The 20,902-nt window shown below is 34.2% G+C and overlaps 1 protein-coding gene and 1 long non-coding RNA gene across 7 annotated transcripts; one reads left to right on the top strand and one right to left on the bottom strand.

Annotated features, from left to right (window-relative positions):
• Positions 1–997: 997 nt before the first annotated feature.
• On the bottom strand, positions 998–7,265 carry LOC148936699 (uncharacterized). Of its 2 annotated transcripts, XR_016139095.1 has the most exons (4): positions 4,883–7,265; positions 3,618–3,769; positions 1,899–2,097; positions 998–1,657 (listed from the first exon to the last, which is right to left on the bottom strand). It is a non-coding gene; the product is annotated as an uncharacterized LOC148936699 (long non-coding RNA). The 2 variants fall into 2 exon arrangements; XR_016139094.1 differs by lacking the exon at positions 998–1,657 and having other exon boundaries at positions 1,779–2,097; positions 4,883–7,262.
• Positions 3,582–20,902, top strand: LOC105428634 (uncharacterized). Of its 5 annotated transcripts, none has more exons than XM_011641039.2 (5): positions 3,584–3,720; positions 9,018–9,233; positions 16,825–17,084; positions 17,212–17,331; positions 17,476–20,902. In XM_011641039.2, exons 2-5 carry the CDS (start codon positions 9,078–9,080, stop codon positions 18,068–18,070), a joined length of 1,131 nt encoding a protein of 376 aa, XP_011639341.2. In that variant the 5' UTR covers positions 3,584–3,720; positions 9,018–9,077; the 3' UTR covers positions 18,071–20,902. The 5 variants fall into 5 exon arrangements, with proteins under 5 accessions (XP_011639343.2, XP_011639341.2, XP_011639340.2 ...); XM_011641038.3 differs by lacking the exon at positions 3,584–3,720 and adding an exon at positions 8,455–8,876; XM_089076273.1 differs by lacking the exon at positions 3,584–3,720 and adding an exon at positions 8,455–8,880.

Genomic DNA, 20,902 nt, shown 5'->3' with positions numbered 1-20,902 from the left:
AAGGCCAAAGTGAAGGCAACGAGTCCGACATTGAGTCGCGCGATGCTTGAAAGAAGAGCATAAAGTAACGATGATGTAAGCACCGGTTCCATCGAGGTCGCATTTACACCGCTGGAGTAACGAATATGCCAAATGCAATTTATATAATGGCATATTATATAAAGTTATTTGATAAAATATATCTATTTGGTATGGTAGTATATTTACCTATATGGTAAGATATTATCTATAATTCTTTGGTAGATAGATATATTATCTGTAGTTCTAATAATAAGTTAATTTTGAAAACATTTGTTATCAAAGGATCAATCTATTCGTTTCATTACTTGTGAATTGAATCTATGTTTTCTCTTAGCTGTATCATCTTACTACCACTTTTCCCTTTATATCGTTATATCCGTTATAGACTCTTGTATGTACACAAATTCACTCGAGTGCATAAAACTTCACTTATGGAATAAAGGAAATACATTTGAGGACAAACAACTGAAAATTTTATTAAGTTTTCTGTATAGAAAAATACACGACCATCCATATTTCATAAATATCCAAGTCCTTCCATATCAATAGTCCATCATCATTGTGAAGAAACGCTTCGTTTCTATATTTAGAAAACAGTTCGATTCCGTTCATTTCTAAAGATCTTCTCACGCAGGTGATCAATATTTTCTTTGAATATCTATTGTCGGAATCTCTTTTCTTAGCAAGATGACGCACGTTAAATTGGACAATACGTTTTTCTATTAGGCGATATTACTGACACTCTTCGTTATGAATGACAGTTTTGTCTGCGAAGAAGTTGCGCTGCGTTTGTGTTCAGTCGAGCGAACGATAGCTTTTTGTAGAATAGATGTAATGATAGCTTATTAAATAAGAATATTTTAAACGGATCTTTTTTTGTTAACGGTTTTTTGTATCGTATATATGAAGTATAGTGTCCTCTTCGCAACAAATGTCTTAAGATGTAAAGAAAAGAATCACTTCTAATAAAAAAATATTTGATTTTATATGAAAAACTTTATTAGAACATTATGATATAATTACCAAATGATATATATAATCATATGAGGCGATAGAAAAGTAAGCATGCGTAGAGATACCCTGCATAGTTACTTTTTACCTTATAAATATTTTGTGATCTGTAATATTTGTCTACTTAAATAATTTAATAAATTTCTTAATAATTTCGTCGTTTCTGGGATCAATGATCTCGGGGTGAACGTCCGGCGACAAGGATATGCAGACATCTTCGAGGACGATAACAGATTCACGCGCCCACGTTACTTTATCTGGCATAGTTCCGTGTACTTTGTGTGCGGTAACGGTGCGAAGTCTTAAGTCCAGCAATTACGTCATGCGACGCCAGTGTTTGTCGTGGAAGGCAGACCAGATCTAGTTCCATCCAACAAGTAGGCGGTTTGCCATGGAAACAATATTCCGCTATCCAGCCATAACAGTCGCAGCACGAGTCTGCTTGCATAAATTATCACCAAAATTACCATGAATTCCCACAGTTATTCGCGGCAATTTAGCAACATTTTCACAGGTGAGATAGAAGAAGAAGATAACGATGTCTCTATACCCTATACGCCATTCTCTTTGAATTTGTAATGTAGCAAATAACAGCATGATATTGTTGATTGAGTTTAAATTTTTCCTGTAAATAAGAGAAATTTGTAGAATAAAGAAAACTCAATAACTTTAGAAACATAAAATGATAAATAAATATGTTGTCTTTGCTTTTACTTTTTTTTTTTTTTTTTTTTTTTTGATCGATCTAACAACATGAATCATAGTGAAAATTTTATGAAATATATTCTTGATTCTCGAAAATATTCGATAATATAATCATCGATTAGCGTTTAAAGACATATGTTTAGTAATGTTCGCCGCCTCACGTTCACCAAGAGTGATCACCAAAGCAATCATTATGCTGCATTTTCCCGCTCTGCAATTTTGTTGTCATATATGTGCAAGAAATATTTCCGGCGTTTCGTAAAATTTCACGCTATCGTTGCTGTCATACGTTGAGAATGCGCTCCTAGGTTCTTGTTAATCAATCGTTGATTGAATGATGTGATTTCAAGTTTCCACGTTCTGAAACCGAAAAACATGAGACAAAGAATTGTATTCAGGCGTCACGAAAATAATGTTCTTTGTACGATGTGGTACTATAATTCAAAATTTGTCATGGGAAAATTTTCTACGAGTCTGATTTTCTGAGACGTACGCGTAAAATGTATGTCTTTGCTATTATCATTGACTTGTTCTTTTTAGCTGAATTTCTTCTACAGTTCATTTTTCCTCCTTTTCTCTTCACATTGAGAGAAAAGAAGAATGAATAAAAGAAAAAGAAGTGAAAAGTGCAAAAAGCTGAGCTAAAAGAACAGACTTATTAAAAATACAATCAAAAAATACAAATATACCTATATACCTAAAAATACAAATATATCTATAATTTAATTAGCCAACAAAAGTTATGTTGTTACTATTTTAAGAGAAAATACAAATAATAAATAAAAATAATATAAGAGCAAGTACAATATGACTATAATATAAGAAATATATTATTCTAAATAAAATGTTATAATTATTATTAAAGTGTTAACAATATATAATTATATATACATACAATTATGAATAATTGTCGCAGTTGTAAGTCATGTTTCAGTAATAAATCACTTTAATTTGTTTTATTAAACAATTGATTATTAAACATAAGGAGAAACATAATTATATATATATTGTTGGAACAAAGATTAGAAGGTTATGAATGACTTATTATTCCATCAGTAGACATTTATCAAAATTCAAATAATTGTTTGTTATAAGACTATAAGTTCTTTTTCATTAAAATATGATAACTAAAAATATGATAATTAAAAATATGGTAACTAAATATCATTACGCAAAATATATTCGATTTTTTTATACTTTTTTAAATATATAAAGAAGATTGCAGTCAACAATCTTAAATGACTAATAAGGGAGATTCAATGGATGCAGTTACTGCATCCATTGAATAATGAAATGTTTTAATTATATGATATTGTCAAATAATAAAATGTTTAAATTATGTTTAATGTTTTAATTATAATACGATACTATCAATTTATTGAACATTATTATAAGGTATTAAAAAAACAATTTGTCATGTCGCGTATCGCATATGAAAAAAGTCTAAGTTGATTTCATTGAATTCCTGATTATTCGCGTCACTGCTTGCATCAATATTCTCTGTCTCTCTCTCTCTTTCTCTCTCCTAAACTTATATAATATTACATATTTTTAAAAGAATATACATCGCATAAAATTAAGGATTTCATTGACATTTTATGTTATTTCGTGCATATTTAAAGGATAAATATTTCTCGCCCAAGCAATGTTCGATTGTTTATTTATGGAAATCGTCAATATCCGACACACAAACACAATCGAACAGACTGTCCGTAAAAGAAAATTGCGTGGGTCTTGGTCTTGCCCTGCCAACTACGGAGCCTTGGCTTGCTTTATGTGTAGGCCGCAAGTACGATCCGACTTCGGCTTGGTAGGACTTCGTTTCGATCAGTAATCGAGCGCGATTAAGAGCGGTAAGACTGCCGATCTCTTATACTCACACAAAATTTGGAACTCAGCGTTTCCAGTCCATCTCTCTTCCTCTGTCGTTGAAATTGCCCGGCTAGAATGCGACGGAGATTTGCCTCCGTTCTGCCGCTTGTGGTAAGTTTTGGCTTTCTTCGATAACGAATTCGTTACTGGCAATATGATCCTAATGCATTTTTTTAAATTTGACTAATATTATTTTCACGAATGAATGATAACATATCTTTCATTTTACTTTTGCACATTGCTGTTAGTTTTCAATAATGTTTATAAAATTATTTTGTTATTTAGAAATTGATTAATACCATATAATGTAATAATTTTTATAAAATAATATTTATATTAAAAATGAAAGATATTCAATAAAAATATTTTATTTCAATATATACAATACATATTTTTCTATATATATATATATCTATTTTATTATATATTTAACACTTTCAATCTTTAAACTACGTTCTATTTCGTATTTACAACCACAATAATTATTATTGTAATAACGAGAAAACAATATAGCTTTTATGACAATTATACATACAATTTTTAATATTTAATTATTAAGGTCAAATATAAACATCAATGTAGACATAGTGTTCGTAGGTTTTTCATTTATGTAATATCTGACCTGATAAAATAAACGAAACAAAAGAGAGAATGTGGAAATAGTAGATAGTTTAGTGTCATGGGGACATCGGCTTGCGAATACGCGCAATGTCAGACATCAGAGTATCATTCATACGCATCAGAATTACGAATGTACGATTTTATCAATTTCCCGAGGATGTAAGGTGTCTGCATTTGCCAACCGTGAGAACTTAATCTCGCGACACTCCTTTGTGCGAATCATTGCATCGCGTACAAAACTGTTCACTTGTACCTTGCTCCATCGCACACACTTTGCACCCCGTACATATCGCGTGAGCGATACGCGATCATTTTAATTATTAAACATGCAATCCTTATTCACCAGTTGATTATTACATTAATATAATTGCTTTGTGCGTTTGAAATCGAGAAAATTAATTAATTTAAGAAAATCGATATTTCTCTATAGATATTACTTAACATGATACGTGACATATTTTTCCAAATAAAAACATAAAATGGAACAGAGCAGAGATTCATCGAAATTAGTTATTACAGTTATCTTACAGAAAACGTATTATTATAATACGTCTATTGAGACATAATACAAGAGATTTATGTTAATTATTATATAATTATTCATTATTATTCTGTGAGCAGCATTGAAAAATGAATTTTTTTTTATACGTACCTTTTTCCAATTTTTTCCATACGGATCTGTCATCATCATAAGGAGGGATACGAATTGCGAAATTAATCTATGCGTTCTGTGTGATACTTTCTCAAATCGCCAAAGCAAGCTTCCGAAATTTCGCTATCAAAGCTGTCGGCTGTCGCGCACACATACACGCACACATACGCGCACACAACGGCGCCTATCCGCACTCGCACCGCCGCCTCTGCTCTCCGCTCGTAAAAGTGAAAGCGCCGCGTCGTAAGCGCGGCAAGCGAAGGAGAAAATACGCGGTGAGGCTCGCTCGAGCGTCAGATGGAAGGCACAATGCGGGGGGGTTTGTGTTCCGCTGTGTGTTCCGCAAGCGTGGCAGATGATCTCGATTACCGCGATAGCTAGTTCCTGATAACAGGAGCGCAGAGATCCTCTCAGAGACTCCGAATGAAGGGACAATGTTTGAGTTTTTTCTTTTTTCTTTTTTTTTTTTTTTTTTATTTTGAAATCGGTGTCAATCTCGTAAATTTGCTCGAAGTCATGTTTCTCGACGTTTTTTTTTTTTTCAAAATATCTTAGTTAATATCTTGATATCTCTCTCAACGAAGAATGTCATATCTTCTTTTAAAATTCTAGATTGGAATTAGATAGATTCAATTAGAGAAAATCATTATTGAAAATGTTAAGATCTTTTTTATTTTCAAGACGGTTTTGTCTTTTTAAGCTAATGCTAGACTATGCGTGATTCATACTATTTGTGCTTTGGGATCGCAGCTTGTTATTTATGAGATGAATAATATAAGTAATATAAATGTGCAGATTTGTCATCAGGCTATTTATTATTTACAACTCATATATAACTCAGCAATAGAGCGGTTTTGTAACAAAAAATTAAAGATGCAAAGATCATAAATCATGCACAGTCTGATACTAACTTTGATGGAAATACATATAAGAATTATATAAGTTTAAAAGAGTTTAATTAAGATCTTTTCATTAATAACTGAGTTTTGGAAAATTCATTCAAAAAACATCGTTAAAAAATATTCATGTAAAATATTTTTTTATGCTGACGTAAGAAAAGGTCCTGGTCAAAAGATCAGTTATTCTCTTCAAGTTCTTTGTTCCAAAGGGACGCGAATAAGGCATACTCCCACGCACCTCGGACAATCGCGAGAGCGATCTTGTCGTCGTTCTCAGTCGGCTCTGTCCTGCCAGCATGCCACTTTTTTTAAAGTAGGAAGTAGAAATGGTAGAACAGAGAAGAGGTTTTCGAAAGAGAGAAAGACGCGTTTGATGACGTTCTTCGCTTGGCATTCTTCTAATCCGCTGCAAATTAAAAGCCAAGTTAGCTTAAGTGTTCCTATTATCCTATCTATGTATTATGAATAATTTCCTTTGCTATTTTGCAGCATTATGTAATGGACGAATGGAATCGTACGATTCATGATAAAACGACGTAAGGCTCTACTGACGTAATAATTATTTCTTTTGACGACAATGTTACATCTTCGGATATTTCTTGCCGATACTTCAGAGAGCTTTCTCTCGCGAGACATACTATCTCTGCACTTTCGATTTCGCGTGATATTTATAAAATTATAAATTAACGCGTTGAAGGCATCATGCGTAGAGCGTTGGAGCTTGTTTATTTTCCGTTGTCCGCATCTCTATCCGCATGGAAACGCGATATCGTTCAATCTAACGCGAGGAAAGGAAGCGTCTGCGGCAAAACCAGATTTCACGCTGTGATGGAAATTACTTATTCGGATCGCAGAGATACCCAAAGAGACATTAACTCCACAGACAGAATTTCATTTACTTCATTTACCTCTCTATCGCGCAACTTGCTCGCACCCGCGCGCCACGGTAACGTTTACCTTCACGTATCATTGATAAAAAAACACTCTACGGCAGTTTTTGCAATCTGTACGCTTTCTTGATCGAAATGATCCGTTTGATGTTCTTTAACTAAAAAACCATGTCGTTATAATGAAACTGAATGTATAGATATGTGCGGATGTATGCAGAAAAGAGAGAAGCACCTTTCCTCTTTGAAAAAAAACTTCCATCGGAGATTCCGTAAGAAAAATACACATATTAAAACTTTAAAATATCTATTATTATTAGAATTATTTAATAACTATCAATTAAATAATATAAAATAAGTCTTATTGATTAAAGGTTATTTTTATAGAAATAAAACTTAAATAATATGTTTAATTAAAGAATTTGTTTTCTCCAATCATTTTCTATAATGGTCTTAAAAAAATAAAAATATATTTTGCTCTTCTCAATCTTATGTATATTATTTCTACGAAGAAAAAATGCGAATGGCAGGTACGATTAGTCACCATTTGCCACTATGCGTTTGAGCTGACGACGCAAGATTAGAGTCGAGGCAATTTTTAGCGCAAATGACAAATTCTTCCGGTGACTAAACGGAACGGTCAGATTGCCGACGTTTGTTTCGTCAGATGATTACGGGTAATGCGAACAATGATTACAGAACGATGATTACCTGACCCAAAGATGACGCAAATATGCGAGATGACATAAAACTGCAACATTTCTTCCGGCTACTATTGTCCTGGGAAACATTGTATCAAGGATGCATACTATGGGAAATATGCATACTATGCAACGTAATGTTAATAAAAGCGACACATATGTCGGAACTCTTTCTGATTTTCCAAATAAAAAAGTATGCAAATTTATTCTAAGTCTGTATGAATACATATTTAATCGATAATTGGAAAATGCATGCAAAGCACCTCTCGTGATTGATGCATCCTGGATGATACCCTTGACTTGTAATTGATGTAATTAGACTCCATTATATGCATACAAAAGATATTATTATTATTATTATCAAGATACTACACTACAAAAATAAATCTAAAAATCTATATATAAAAATTTTTTTGTAAATTTATTTTATAGATTATTATTTTAATTTATTATCCTTTATATGTATTAAATTTTTAGGAAATAGAAAATATTATAACGTATATTTTTATAATATTTTAAAATTGAAAATACTTGTCACTGAATTGTTTTTTTATGTTTTATGTGGTAAATTTCAGTCAAATTGAATTTCATCACGATATTCTGAAAAATTTATATACATCTTACAAGATACATTGATAATATCACAAGTATCAGGTGTAATGATTTTCCATGTATCCTGAATTGTATCTCACGAGACCTCGATCTTTCACATTGCTCGAAGATAGTTATAACTCTCACGGTGAAATATTTTGCCGATTCACGACTTCCTTGATGTATTTCTTTCAAAGATCGCGTACTTATGACTGGTTACATGTGAATATAAATAATTATAAATTATGCGAAATAAAGTAAAAATGCAAAACTTGTGGCTAAGTCCAACACATTTCCCTCAATAATAACAGTTAAAGCAAAAGAAATATTATTCCGGAATATTTTTACTTTATATTTCTAGATAAATCTCAATAACAAAGTTTTATAATTAAATCATATATAAATAAATATTTTAATAATTTAAAAATAATTTAAAAGTTGAAAAGCTTACATTTTTTAATAAATTGTACAAAAACGCGTTTCTTGTGACAAATCATAGAGATATTTGGCGGAAGATGTTCTGCACTTATATGGACCGAATCGCTACCCCCTTACGTCATCCTCCGAGAGGATCGCCGCGGGATCACGCGTGGCGCGTGCAAAGATTATACGTAGCGCAAGCTAATAATTTCAGACCCATCCGGGAACACGCGTCACATGAATGTGGAGTACTCGCGATAGTGGGCAGGCGCGGTCTTAGTCGCGGGGGAAAACCGTCTCGCGGCTCTTTACGGAGGGGGATGGTCGCAAGGGAAGGAGCATAGATCGTGTACGGCGGATCTGGAAATGCGGGGGACACCGCCGGTTCTCAGTCACAGTATCGCGTCCTCTCGGTCCGCCTCGATGCAGTCGATCATTGCGTCGACGCTATCCTCTTCCGCTTTTCTGTTTCCGCAGTCTCATCCGATTCGCGAAAGTGGGTGATTCTCTTTTTCTCTTCTCTTTTATCCGTTTTATTCGTGAACCTTTAAATGTCGCGCTCGTGCGCGCTTCTCTTTCTCAACGGAGAACTTAATCTCATTTTTAATATCACAGTTAAAAAGATATCTCTACGTAGGTTTTAGGTTTTGATTATTTGACGGAGAAATTTCTTCTTTGGAGATTGTAATGTATGTAAATGGGCGGCTCTTGCTTGAGAAGTGAGGGAACGTTTCGGCTCGGCGATCGCTGCAAAAACGACGAAGAGGAAACTCGAGGAACGCGTATTGCAACTTCACGAAGCACCAGCGTGACCATGATTTTACGAACGAGCCTTTGCCTCAATCTCTTGACGGTAGGATTTATGAATATACAATTTGCATATACATTTATGACTAATTTACAAAGATATATTAATATAATAGAACATTTCACGAAAGAAAAATTTCTAAAGATAAGCAATTTTTTTATCTCTTGCCTAGAATGACTTCCAGTTTATAGTTCATATTTTTCATTTGTATGTCAATTTTGTATAAGACATGTATCATCATATAATATATATACTAATATTTAACTTAAATCACAATTTATCTTTTATAAATTAAATTGAATAAAAAAATTGATTTATATATTGGTTTATAAATTAAATAGAAATTGGTTAGCTTCATTTCAAAACAAAATTAATCTAAATTTACATTCAAAACAAACATTAATTTTTATATGACATATGTATGTCACACATCATTATGTATCAATATTTATTTAAAGATAACTAATTTGATATCGCGAATTATTTTTTTATATTTTTTTTATATACGCTGTTTGTTTTTATTCCTACATGTGCATATTCAAATAAAATCAATAATTGAAGTAAATTAAGTCAATAATTAGATGATTTAACATTGAAATATTTTTAAAAATAGTTATTGATTTATTTCATACATTTGCAAATAATCTTTCTAATTAATCGGCATTGACATTGGAACTTTATGTTGACGCCAAGATCCTCGATTAAGTAAAACGCCGGTCGCGAGCTAATGATTACGGTCTCTCAAGTCTTCCAATAGTAACCGGTAAATGAATTGGCGAAACAGCTACATTATATAATCTTGCTATTTTCACGCCTGCAGCGATAAACTTTAAAGCAATATTAACATTGGCAATGAAATTAAATGTTGGTGTAAAGAATTGATATCTAATTATTATATAAATGAAAACTTTTAATGTAATAAGAAGGCTGATTGAAGGAATTCATGTATTATTAAGTAAGAAATATATAAATATTAATAAACCTATTTCATTAATATTTAGATATTAACAAGATTAAAATAGATTATCTTACTGATTTTGAAGAGTACAAGAAGATCGATCAATTTTGATACAATTTTATAACAGAATTATTATATTACGAATTGTTATATTCTGTGTGTGACAATTACAGTTTTAGATTGCTATCACTCGAATGTGTTTACGTATTGTCAAAGGAGTGTACGATACTTTGCATATATTTAACGGTGACGGCTCGAGATGATTTGCGTAACTACATTAGTATGCCGGTAAAATCGCTGATTATCCCGTACATTCGAATACAATCTATCGCGTATATATTCACATCACCACACGAAACCATCAATCGAAACTGACACCAGTATGATTTGTGGAAGGTGTTCATGAAAGTCGACACCGAGGATGTATTCGTGAAAGAGGCACCGGCTATATTCCTATTCTGGGAGAGTTCGATGCACGAACGCGCAGTACCGTGAAGATCGCGTGAATAGAAGTGTAACAAAAAAAGCACATTCTCTCTCTCTCTCTCTCTCTCTCTCTCTCTCTCTCTCTCTCTCTCTCTCTCTCTCTCTCTCTCTCTCTCTCTCTCTCTCTCTCTCTCTCTCTCTCTCTCTCTCTCTCTCTCTCTCTCTCTCTCTCTCTCTCTCTCTCTCTCTCTCTCTCTCTCTCTCTCTCTCTCTCTCTCTCTCTCTCTCTCTCTCTCTCTCTCTCTCTCTCTCTCTCTCTCTCTCTCTCTCTCTCTCTCTCTCTCTCCTCTCCCTCTCCCCCTCTCTCTCTCTTTCTTTCTCTCTCTCTGTCTCTCTCTCTTCTACTGGCTATATCATCGAGCAATATAAAAACATATGTGTTAGCATCAATGTAACCCAGATTCATATTAATCTACACAGGATGAACTTTGTATTCAAAGACAACATTTGACAACATTTGATTACAAATTCAACATTGAATCACGATTTCATTATGTAGCGATGTTTAAACGTGACTATCGGATCTAAATGTTATTCATTTTAGACGTGAATCGCATTTTAAAAGAATCAGATAACAAATATCTAATTACACTAAAAGCATAGAATGTTAATATTAGCCTACTTAAAAAAGCGATTGAATTTTCTAGGAATAAAACGGAATGATTACTTGCTTTTTAAATTGAGAAAACAAGCAACATTTATTTTATAATTTTTGTTATTAGTAGGTACTCTAATCATTAAAAAGAGAAATCAGACATTTTAGATATCGTATTAATTATGTACTAATTAAGATTTTTAAAAATTTTATCTGATATTTTCTTAACGCAATAAATTTTCGAAAAATTTATTTTAATATTTTTAGTATTTTTATTATTACTAATTATTACTATTATTATATTCCCATAACATATTTTAGAATCTTGTAATGATCATTTGAGAAAGGCCAATTGTTTATGATAACACAGTTATTTAATATTATTTAAAGTAATTTAATATAATTTGGATAATTAAAGCAATAAAAGAGACATAATTTGAAATATATTATTTTTAATTTCATGTAAATACTAATGGAATAAATGTCTCAAAATATTTTCATATTTGAATAGAATTAGAAATACTGATCTTTAAATGCTAAATATAAATACTAAGAAGAGATAACGTGAAGGTAAAATAGTAACATGAAATTTTGGATATCAAAGTCTTGATTTAGAATATATAAGGCCGTGTGTGTGTGTGTGTGTGTGTGTGTGTGTGTGTGTGTGTGTGTGTGTGTGTGTGTGTGTGTGTGTGTGTGTGTGTGTGTGTGTGTGTGTGTGTGTGTGTGTGTGTGTGTGTGTGTGTGTGTGTGTGTGTGTACATGCACCGATAAGTTACTAACTCAATAAGGAAGTAATATAGATATTTACATTTGAAAAGAATTTGAAGACCGACCCTCATGCCATAAATATTACGACAAAAGAGTTACGCGAAGGTAATTAATATCGCGCATTTCGAATATCAATTAGCTTGCGTCCGCGCGAAGGCCGCAAACGCGCGCTTGTGAAACGCCGACGCTTTTCGAATACCGAATGAGATCGCAAACGAGATCGCACATTTGTCACATACCTCTTTCATGCGACATCTGCAATTACGATCCATAATATCGTGATTGTATGCGATGCGATCGGATCATCGCAAGATGCCACCGACGATGATTGCCAGGCCTTCGCGTGCTATAAAGAGGCATGTTTCAAAGGTCTCAAAGAATTTCTGTACACAATACTATAGAGATACTATAGACATAAATAATCAAAAAATAAATACAGTTTTAAATAATATAATATTAAATAAACGATGAATAAGAAATCAGTTTTAGAAAATAAAGATTAATAAAGAAATAAATATGATTTTAATATTAAATAACGTAAAAAAATCAATTTAAGTAAATGTTGTTAAAATAAACGAAAATGGCTTTCATTTTGAAAAATATTGAGTAAAAAAGTAACATTAAAAGAATCAAAAGTACAGAATTGTAGCACTTTGTTGAAGCTCACCGCTCCGTTCAGCCTACATTTGTCATAAATACACGCACATATTTATATTATATATTCATAGAAAATAGTATTGTGTGTAGAAATTTTAAAAATATACATGATTAATTAGCTAATAGATAAAGCGATTAGATAAAACGATAAAACCGTGTCAGTGCCAACTTAATTGTACTAGACAAATCCGAGAGTAATCAGCCAAGAATCTCGTTAATTTTTTTTCCCTACTACTTAATTATCTGTGCAATTAGCGTAACAATTTCCTTTTCTTGTAAGTACCGAATTCATTGTCGGCTCCAATGTCGCCAATTTGCCGGGGAGCGCAATTTCATTATAATCCCTGATTATATCACGTGATTGGGCACGTGGGAAACTCGGGGAGCGTGGGTGCTTTTAATGAGAGAGGAGATCGCGCGAGAGGATAGAGAACGGCGGAAGCGAGCGAAAGGAGCCGCAGCGGCTTCTGTGCAAAGGTGAAATCACCGTGACCGACGGGGGAGTCGGCTGACGGACAATAGACGGTGCAATGATAATTTAGCGGGTTAATCGCGTGGGCTTTGGACGACCTCGTACAGAGAATCACCGGCCGAAACGACAGCTTTCCTTCGAGAGGTTGGAAAATTGATGTACAGTACGGATAAAAACGCGTCAAGACCTCCGAAGCTCCTGAAAATTGTACGCTATTATACGACGTGAATGAAATTCGTGCTGAGTCCTTGATACACAATGCAATTTATTCCCTGTCTCGATTGTTTATGGTCCCAGCTTGGGTTCGCAATTATTCGCAAAATAACTCTTTCGCTGCGGTAAGCTTCGAGCGAGAAGGCCGTTGCTATCGTCTTGGGATATTAAATTACTTTCTCATGCTGAGTCTCCATACATTTAGAAAGAAAAAAAAGAACCGGCGAGAGAGAGAGAGAGAGAGAGAGAGAGAGAGAGAGAGAGAATTACTTAAACTTCAGTTAACTTTAATTAATTACTCATGGAAATGGATTTAACCTTTATCTAAAATTATTATGAACGATAACTCGTTATTAAAGTGTATATACATGAATAACGCATGTATATTTTGTGCTACTTTCTTACAAAATTCTACGCCATTTGTAGAATTAAACAACTCATCAATGTCCTTTCTTGACGTGGCTATCTTCTGTTTTGCCGTCATTGAAGAAGAAAAATTTCCACTCGGGAAAGAATTAATATTTACTTGCGAACACTGTAATTTTGATAGAGACAGGAAGAGAGAAAGCGCGTATCGAGCGTCTCTTTTCAAGAACAAAGTCGAACTACAACTGGAAAAAAGCTTCATTCTATATTACACGAAACCTATATAGATTATGTCATTGAGTACTCAGACGCTACACATTTTATGATATTTTATTTTTTTCTGCGTTCTCCAAATTATAAGATTAATTATAGATTAATCATATGATATAAATTTCGATTTATTCCTTTAATCTCGATCTAATCTCGAATTCCACAAGAGAATAAAATGCATGACAAAATCATTCTGCAAGTACAAATATCTTGATAAATTGATCAAATCAAGACCGATGGAATATCTTTCAAAGAGTTTCATGCCTAAAAATAAATAGAGCATTAGATAACTTCAAATAGATAAAAAATGCTTAGATATTTTAATTGTTCTAAAACGGTTTTCATAAACAGAAATAAAACCGCGTCGATTTATTTCAAGGATATCAACATAACATTGAGTCTGACTTCTACAATGCGATCATTTTTCAAATCAAAATGCCTCACAGCGATAACACCGTGAACCAGTTTCAAGGATACCGAAGCAATCGCATGTGTGAATTCTTGCAAAGAGATGCAGCAACATGACGGATATTAAGCACACACATGCGGTACATGAGAAGGTCCAAGGTTAGCTGTGGCATACCTTGACCCTACACCTCATAAAATAAAATTTCATTCGCCAAGTAATTTGTGAAGCTGAATATATCTCGTTCGAGGAAGCGAGAGAAAACATACTTTCTTCAATCCACACACATACATAATGCACTTATCTTCTATTTAATATTTTCTCTACATATTTGCCTTCGTTTCAGTTCTAATATTTCACTTGCTAAGAAGTTTAACAATTTGGATGTATTAAGTTTAAAGATTTTTATAGAGTAAGACCCTTATCCATAAATTCAATGAAGATTCTCTTCTTCATTTTTTTACATTTTTTTATTTTGCAAATATTTCTATTACTCTTTCAATTGCTCTGTAGACAGCATTATTTTCCGAAATATTTTGCATAATACCAATACATCGATCGGCCTCTACGTTCGCCTCAGTTCAGTATCTCTTAATATGGACCGACGAGAGGTAAACCTCGTGGTCTTGGACAATCCCACGCAAAATCTGCGATAGAAGGAATAAGTATCTCTTACGTGACCACCATGTTTGCGCGCAATGTGTGTGACTCTCGCTATAAAAAATATCACAATGGAAAACACTTACAATACTCCATGTTTTATCAGAATTTTTGTGATATATTATAACATTGTACTCTGATTATACAACGAGTTGATCTAGGTCGAGGATGTAGCTTCGTAAATGATGATCTGTTATGTTTTCGTCTTCTTTTTTTTTTTTTTTTGACAAACTTTCTATTTATTTTTAAGACGCGAATAATCATGAATCATGGACTTACAGATCTCGAGTTGTTTATGACGATGACGAGAAAGAGTGGAACGTGATCTTTTTAAAAGGGGAAATCCTGCTGTACGCGTGAACTCAATTACACATAAATAAGACTACAAGAAATGAGAAAATATAATGATATGTGACACCATTATTGTTATTATAAATTGTTGCTGCAAGTAAGTTAATACAGAAGATCATTTGATATTTATATTAATTGACACATTTGTTGTAATTGACCTATTTTTTTCTCATGATTAAAAGTCGTAATTTATCGTTATACATATCTTTTCTAAAAAAGTTAAATTGCAAGACATTTTTCAACTGTATTTATATTGCTCTTAAAAATAGCTGTAAGCTCGATGAAAATAAAGAAATTGGTAAGATAAGATGCAGTCTCTTCTGCAAAGCAATGCACGCGTGCAACAGCGTAGCATCGTTTTTCCCACAAAAACCACAACCTGAATTCGTGCAACTGGAACTTCAAATTCCAATTTCAAACTGCAATATATTTTGCAATAGGCATTAAATGACCGCATTGCATTAAAAACGATTGCAAAAGCATCTTTTCATCGCGATAGTGATGGGCGCTTATAATACGAGCAAAATAGCGAAAATTCAAAATACCGGCGAAGATTGCGAAACGACCTGGTGAAACGGAATGCATCGTCTCGAGCTTGGTTTGAAATTGTGCTTGAAGCGGAACGTTTATCGTCTTCGGGTCGAACGCCGTAAATGGAGTGATTACGACTGACCGGCGAAGCGGGGTATGCGTCGCCGCGCCTACAAGCCATATAGATAGTAAAGAAGAAAAGAGACGGGCCCCGTAGTCCGAGGAACGACTGCTGACTAATCGTTCGCAAAGGAACTCCCGCCGCCCCCCTCCCCCCCCCCCCCCCCACATAGTTGGTCAGGTCCCTCGCATAGTATGTTCTAGCTCTGTTGACCGAGAACCGGAGATTTGCATATATGCTCGTAGATCATAAGTTTCTTTCTAAAAATTAATTATTAATCATCATTGAAATCGTGCAGACAATTAACCATTATGTTATGACTTTTGTACTCTTCAAAAAAGAAGAATATTATATTAGGCTAATTATTATTATTATTATTAATGCTAATAATTGATTTTATAATAACAATATGAAAACTATTCGACTATCTTTCACGCAGCCTTTCCGAACGAAATTCTAGAAAGTCAATTTATTCATCTTTATGTTAAATGTTATATTTTTGTGATGATTTTTGTATGTATTATATTTGGAAATAGAAATTTATAAATGCAGAGAGGTGTCGAGAAGTGAATTCCTTATTATTAATAATTTTTGTTCAATCGTTTATCTATTTTTATTTAAAATTTTATAATAAAATTGTAACGTTAATCAATTTAATATTTTAAGATTTTACATCAAACGGATTCAAATTTAAATAATTTATCGGGGACTATTTTGCATACAAGATAATAACAAGTGGCTGACACGGAAAAGACAATTTATGTAGGTTTACATTGCAGGTTTCGGCGTTGTGTCTAACAGCGGACGAGATCGAGGCCCAGAGAAGTGGCTGGAACCTAAATCCCAATACGCAATATCACATTCAAACCGATGAGGGTCCAGAAAGATTCTTTCGATTTCAAACGTCGAACGGTCAATACAGGAAAGAAAAGAGACTCGCCGATGGCACGGTGATTGGCACCGAAGGCTGGTTAGATCCTCTCGGATATTTACGACTAAAGGATTATATTGCGGACCATGAGGGATTTCGAATATTAAAGTAATTTGAATAAATTTAATAAATAAAACTAGTTTTCGGAATATTTCTGCGTGCGAAATTTAACAAAAATTAGAAACCAGCACAATAATTAGGTCCTAACGCGAATTCATTATTAAAATTCTTTTAGGTCAAAAATGGTTTATGTAGGCAAAGATCGACCTATTCAGGATGCAGTGGCAGAAACGAAAAAGATTCCACCACAAACTGGAGTCTTGGCTAGACCCAAAAGACCACCAAATCCTTTCAGGTAAAAACCGATTGAGAAATGAAAAACTCATTTTATAATAATACAATTTGTACAATAGAGAAAAAAAGTAGAGTTCATTTGTCTCAAACCAGTTTTTCAAAAATACTACAAAAATTCGTAAAGATATTCAATTATTCGTTACAGACGACCGGATCCCAATGCTGTTGTGTCACTATCCGGCAATGATATCACTTCCGGTTACTACACTCCGACAACAATCAAACCCCGACCGATTTCGAGAAATAATTATTATTCGAGTCGATCAGGTTATCCATCTGGATTGCAGAATTTGGATGCCTATCATCGACCACAGTCTACATACTATCGTGGATCTATAGGTCGACCACCGACTCAGATTCTCGAGGCTCCCTATGATCCTGCTGTCGGGAGTTCCTCCATCAGGCCGAGCTATCAATTGCCAATTTCTCGAAGCGATCCGGCCGATTTCCCGCCGTATGACGGTACTCATAATACGGCGAATGGCTTTCAATATTATTTGAGGAGGCAGTATCATGAGGAGGAACGTGAGCCCGAAGGCAACAATGTCGGTTCATTCGGCTACATCGATCCGTTCGGCATCAGACGGGTGATTTATTACAAGACGGACCCGTTCACCGGTGGATTCCTCCACAAGAAGAATAATCGATACGTTGGCTTCAATGGGACGCCGTATGATCCGCTTCCGCCTGATTTATCCAGGACGCGGCTTTCAAGGGGCTCTCCCACGAGCGACTCGTAACAATTCCGTTATTGTTCATCGCTTTGCCGCGTTGTAGCATCACGTTTTGCATCGCAAAGAGCTCATCATCCGATACCGCGTCGACGCTGGATTCAACCACGCTGGACGGCCTTGGTTCGACTCGATGATCTCGACAGCGAGACCGCTCGTCGGATCGAACTGCCGCCTGTTATCGATGTTCCCTTAAACAATTTCCGTTGATCGCCGATTTTCCGGCCGGGTTAGAACCAACGGATATCGGAAAGGGGAAGAACAACGGTGAATAGAAACGGTCTCGTAAATGTGAAGATAGATATGGTCTATGGTTTTTATGGGGAAAGAATAGAGAGGTTCACCGGCAGGGATTCTCGATCATCCGATGTTGCTTATGTAATATATATATATATATAGATATAACGTTTCTCGAAGTGCCACGATTGATATTTTTCTGATATATTCCGACTCCGTTGTGTCATCATCGCTGACGGTTCCCAGTTATTATTCGAGATGATATAATGTTGCGAGGAACGAAAGCCGATTGAATCAGGGGGACGATTGAAATATAGCAGATAAGAAGGTTCCAACGGAGAAAAGATAAGAATTACGCGAGATTAAGACAATGACTTTTCGTCATCGAGAACCAAGGCGACGGCTTCCTGATTCGTCGTCCTGCCTTTGTTCTATTATTCTCGCGAATAGATGATCGGATATCGCGAAAAGACAACGTTAGATGCCATGCTGAACTATAACTTACCTTTCAGGGAAGCACAGTGGGACTTCCTTGAAAAAAAGAAAATCGTAGGAATGCGTCGGATAATGTTCGCCAATCAATTACGTCATTGATCTCTGAAAAAATGTGTGAAGATTTTCGATTATTATCTTTGTGCGTAAGCTTTTTTTAGTAATCCGTTTTTGTAAAAATACTGTGGAAGATATTTATCTTCGAGAGATCTAATTAAAACGTACACAGTCTCTCTCTCTCTCTCTCTCTCTCTCTCTCTCTCTCTCTCTCTCTCTTAATATTAAAATCTTTTTTGAAAAATCTTGTTCAATTAAATTTAATTTTACGGATCATAATCGGAAGTTTTTGCATTTTTTGTTATTTTTATATACTTTTCCATAATTTTTTTTCATTTTTGGCGAATATATAATAAATCTGCGTGACAAAGAAGAATCCCACTTATCGAATCAAAATAGAACGGCCACTTTGGCGTGAGCGGATCGAATGTTATCCCTGCATTGTACTACTTCTTTTTTCTAGGGATACACTTTATCAAGTGTAAAATATCACAGCGTTGTTTGTTAGAAAGAACAATGTTATATTATGAGGCACGTTTGTGATTTATATCGATTCACATCTTCAATCGAATCGCCGAATCACATCTTAAAAATCTTGGCGAAACACCGATGCGATTATGTAAGCGTGCATTGTTGTACATTGCAGGGTTAATTCAGTGTGAGCCGCAAATCCGGAAATCTTAATAGCTTTCTATCGTCGACTCTGTGCTGACACTAATAGTAGTTTCCTCCCTAGCTTAATCGCGCGTCCGGATACTTTTCACGTACTAATTTCTCGCGGCATACCGGAAGGCTATCCGCTCGTGCCAAACGACGAAGGGGGCCGCATAGCATTAGTTAATCGTTAAGTTAAATCTCGTTATGTCGCGACAATGGTGCTGATTGTTGAAGTAAAAGCGGATATACCGCGCACTTTCCGTTCTTTTATGGCGATGAGAACCGTGCCGTTACGCTTTGTGCGGCTAAGCCAATTGCGATAAATTTTCGGATAAAAGTTTCGCCTGCAAGTGACATTACAATTGTCCGTGTCGAAATCAAGGGATTACACAATTTATGTATAAGGGACATTGTTTTAATACTTAACTTATTTCGCAAGGAAATCATTTGCGTGTGGAATGTCAAACATGTGATATCAGATAGTTTAGACGAAAGCAGCAAAGTAAATAAAAATTTATGTAATACTGAAGTGATTTTTTCGCACAAGTCAAAACATTACAAATACGAAAGACAGTCAAATTTAGGCCCGTTTATTTATTTTATCGGAATTTAATATTAGTATTTTGAATTTAAAATTTATACAACAATGATAATATGCAACTGTAAGCATTTCCATTTGTGAATGCTATCAGTATTCGATATAATATTTTAATAGTTTTAATGACATTTAATTCGGCATATATGCAACTCTTATCGTGTGTATTTTTCTTTAAAATAAATAAAAATATTAATATGTTATAATATTAAAAATATTTGTATTATATATTAATAAATTTTGTACGGGTTATTGGATTGAATTAGCGTTTAAAAAAGTTCTGATATATATATATATAGGCTTTTTGTTGCGTCAAATTAAAGAAAAATTCTTGATTCAATCAATATGTCAAACGCCTGGTCTTTAATAATACATATTTTTTATATTCTTTATATGATGGTAATATAACAGCGACTTTTTTCGGTAGCTTATTTTCGGGAATTTATAATATATTTATTTTATAAATCTTATAAATTTATCGTAAATATTTCCGAATAATTGTTTTAAGCATTTGCTACATGTAGCATCATCATTTTTCATTGCAAGAGCCAGTATTATCGATGATTCTATATCGCATAATCGTAACGGTCGTAATGCGACGTGCATCCGGAAACACCGGCATCCGTTTATCCGATTATCATATCTCATTTAAAGTTTCACCGGCCTTGACGCGCTACCTCGTGAAAAAGTTTCACTGGCCTCGGAGATTGCGCTCTCTTTTCTTCTCTCCGAGCACGAAGACTGATGCCCTTATAGATTTGTATGTACACGACACTAACAATAAAGATGCTTCGCTCCGTTAA

Source organism: Pogonomyrmex barbatus, unplaced genomic scaffold (assembly GCF_055798465.1).
Source record: "Pogonomyrmex barbatus isolate J1 unplaced genomic scaffold, ASM5579846v1 scaffold2, whole genome shotgun sequence".
Taxonomy (NCBI): Eukaryota; Metazoa; Arthropoda; class Insecta; order Hymenoptera; family Formicidae; genus Pogonomyrmex; species Pogonomyrmex barbatus.
This window is presented reverse-complemented; position numbering and strand designations above follow the sequence as displayed.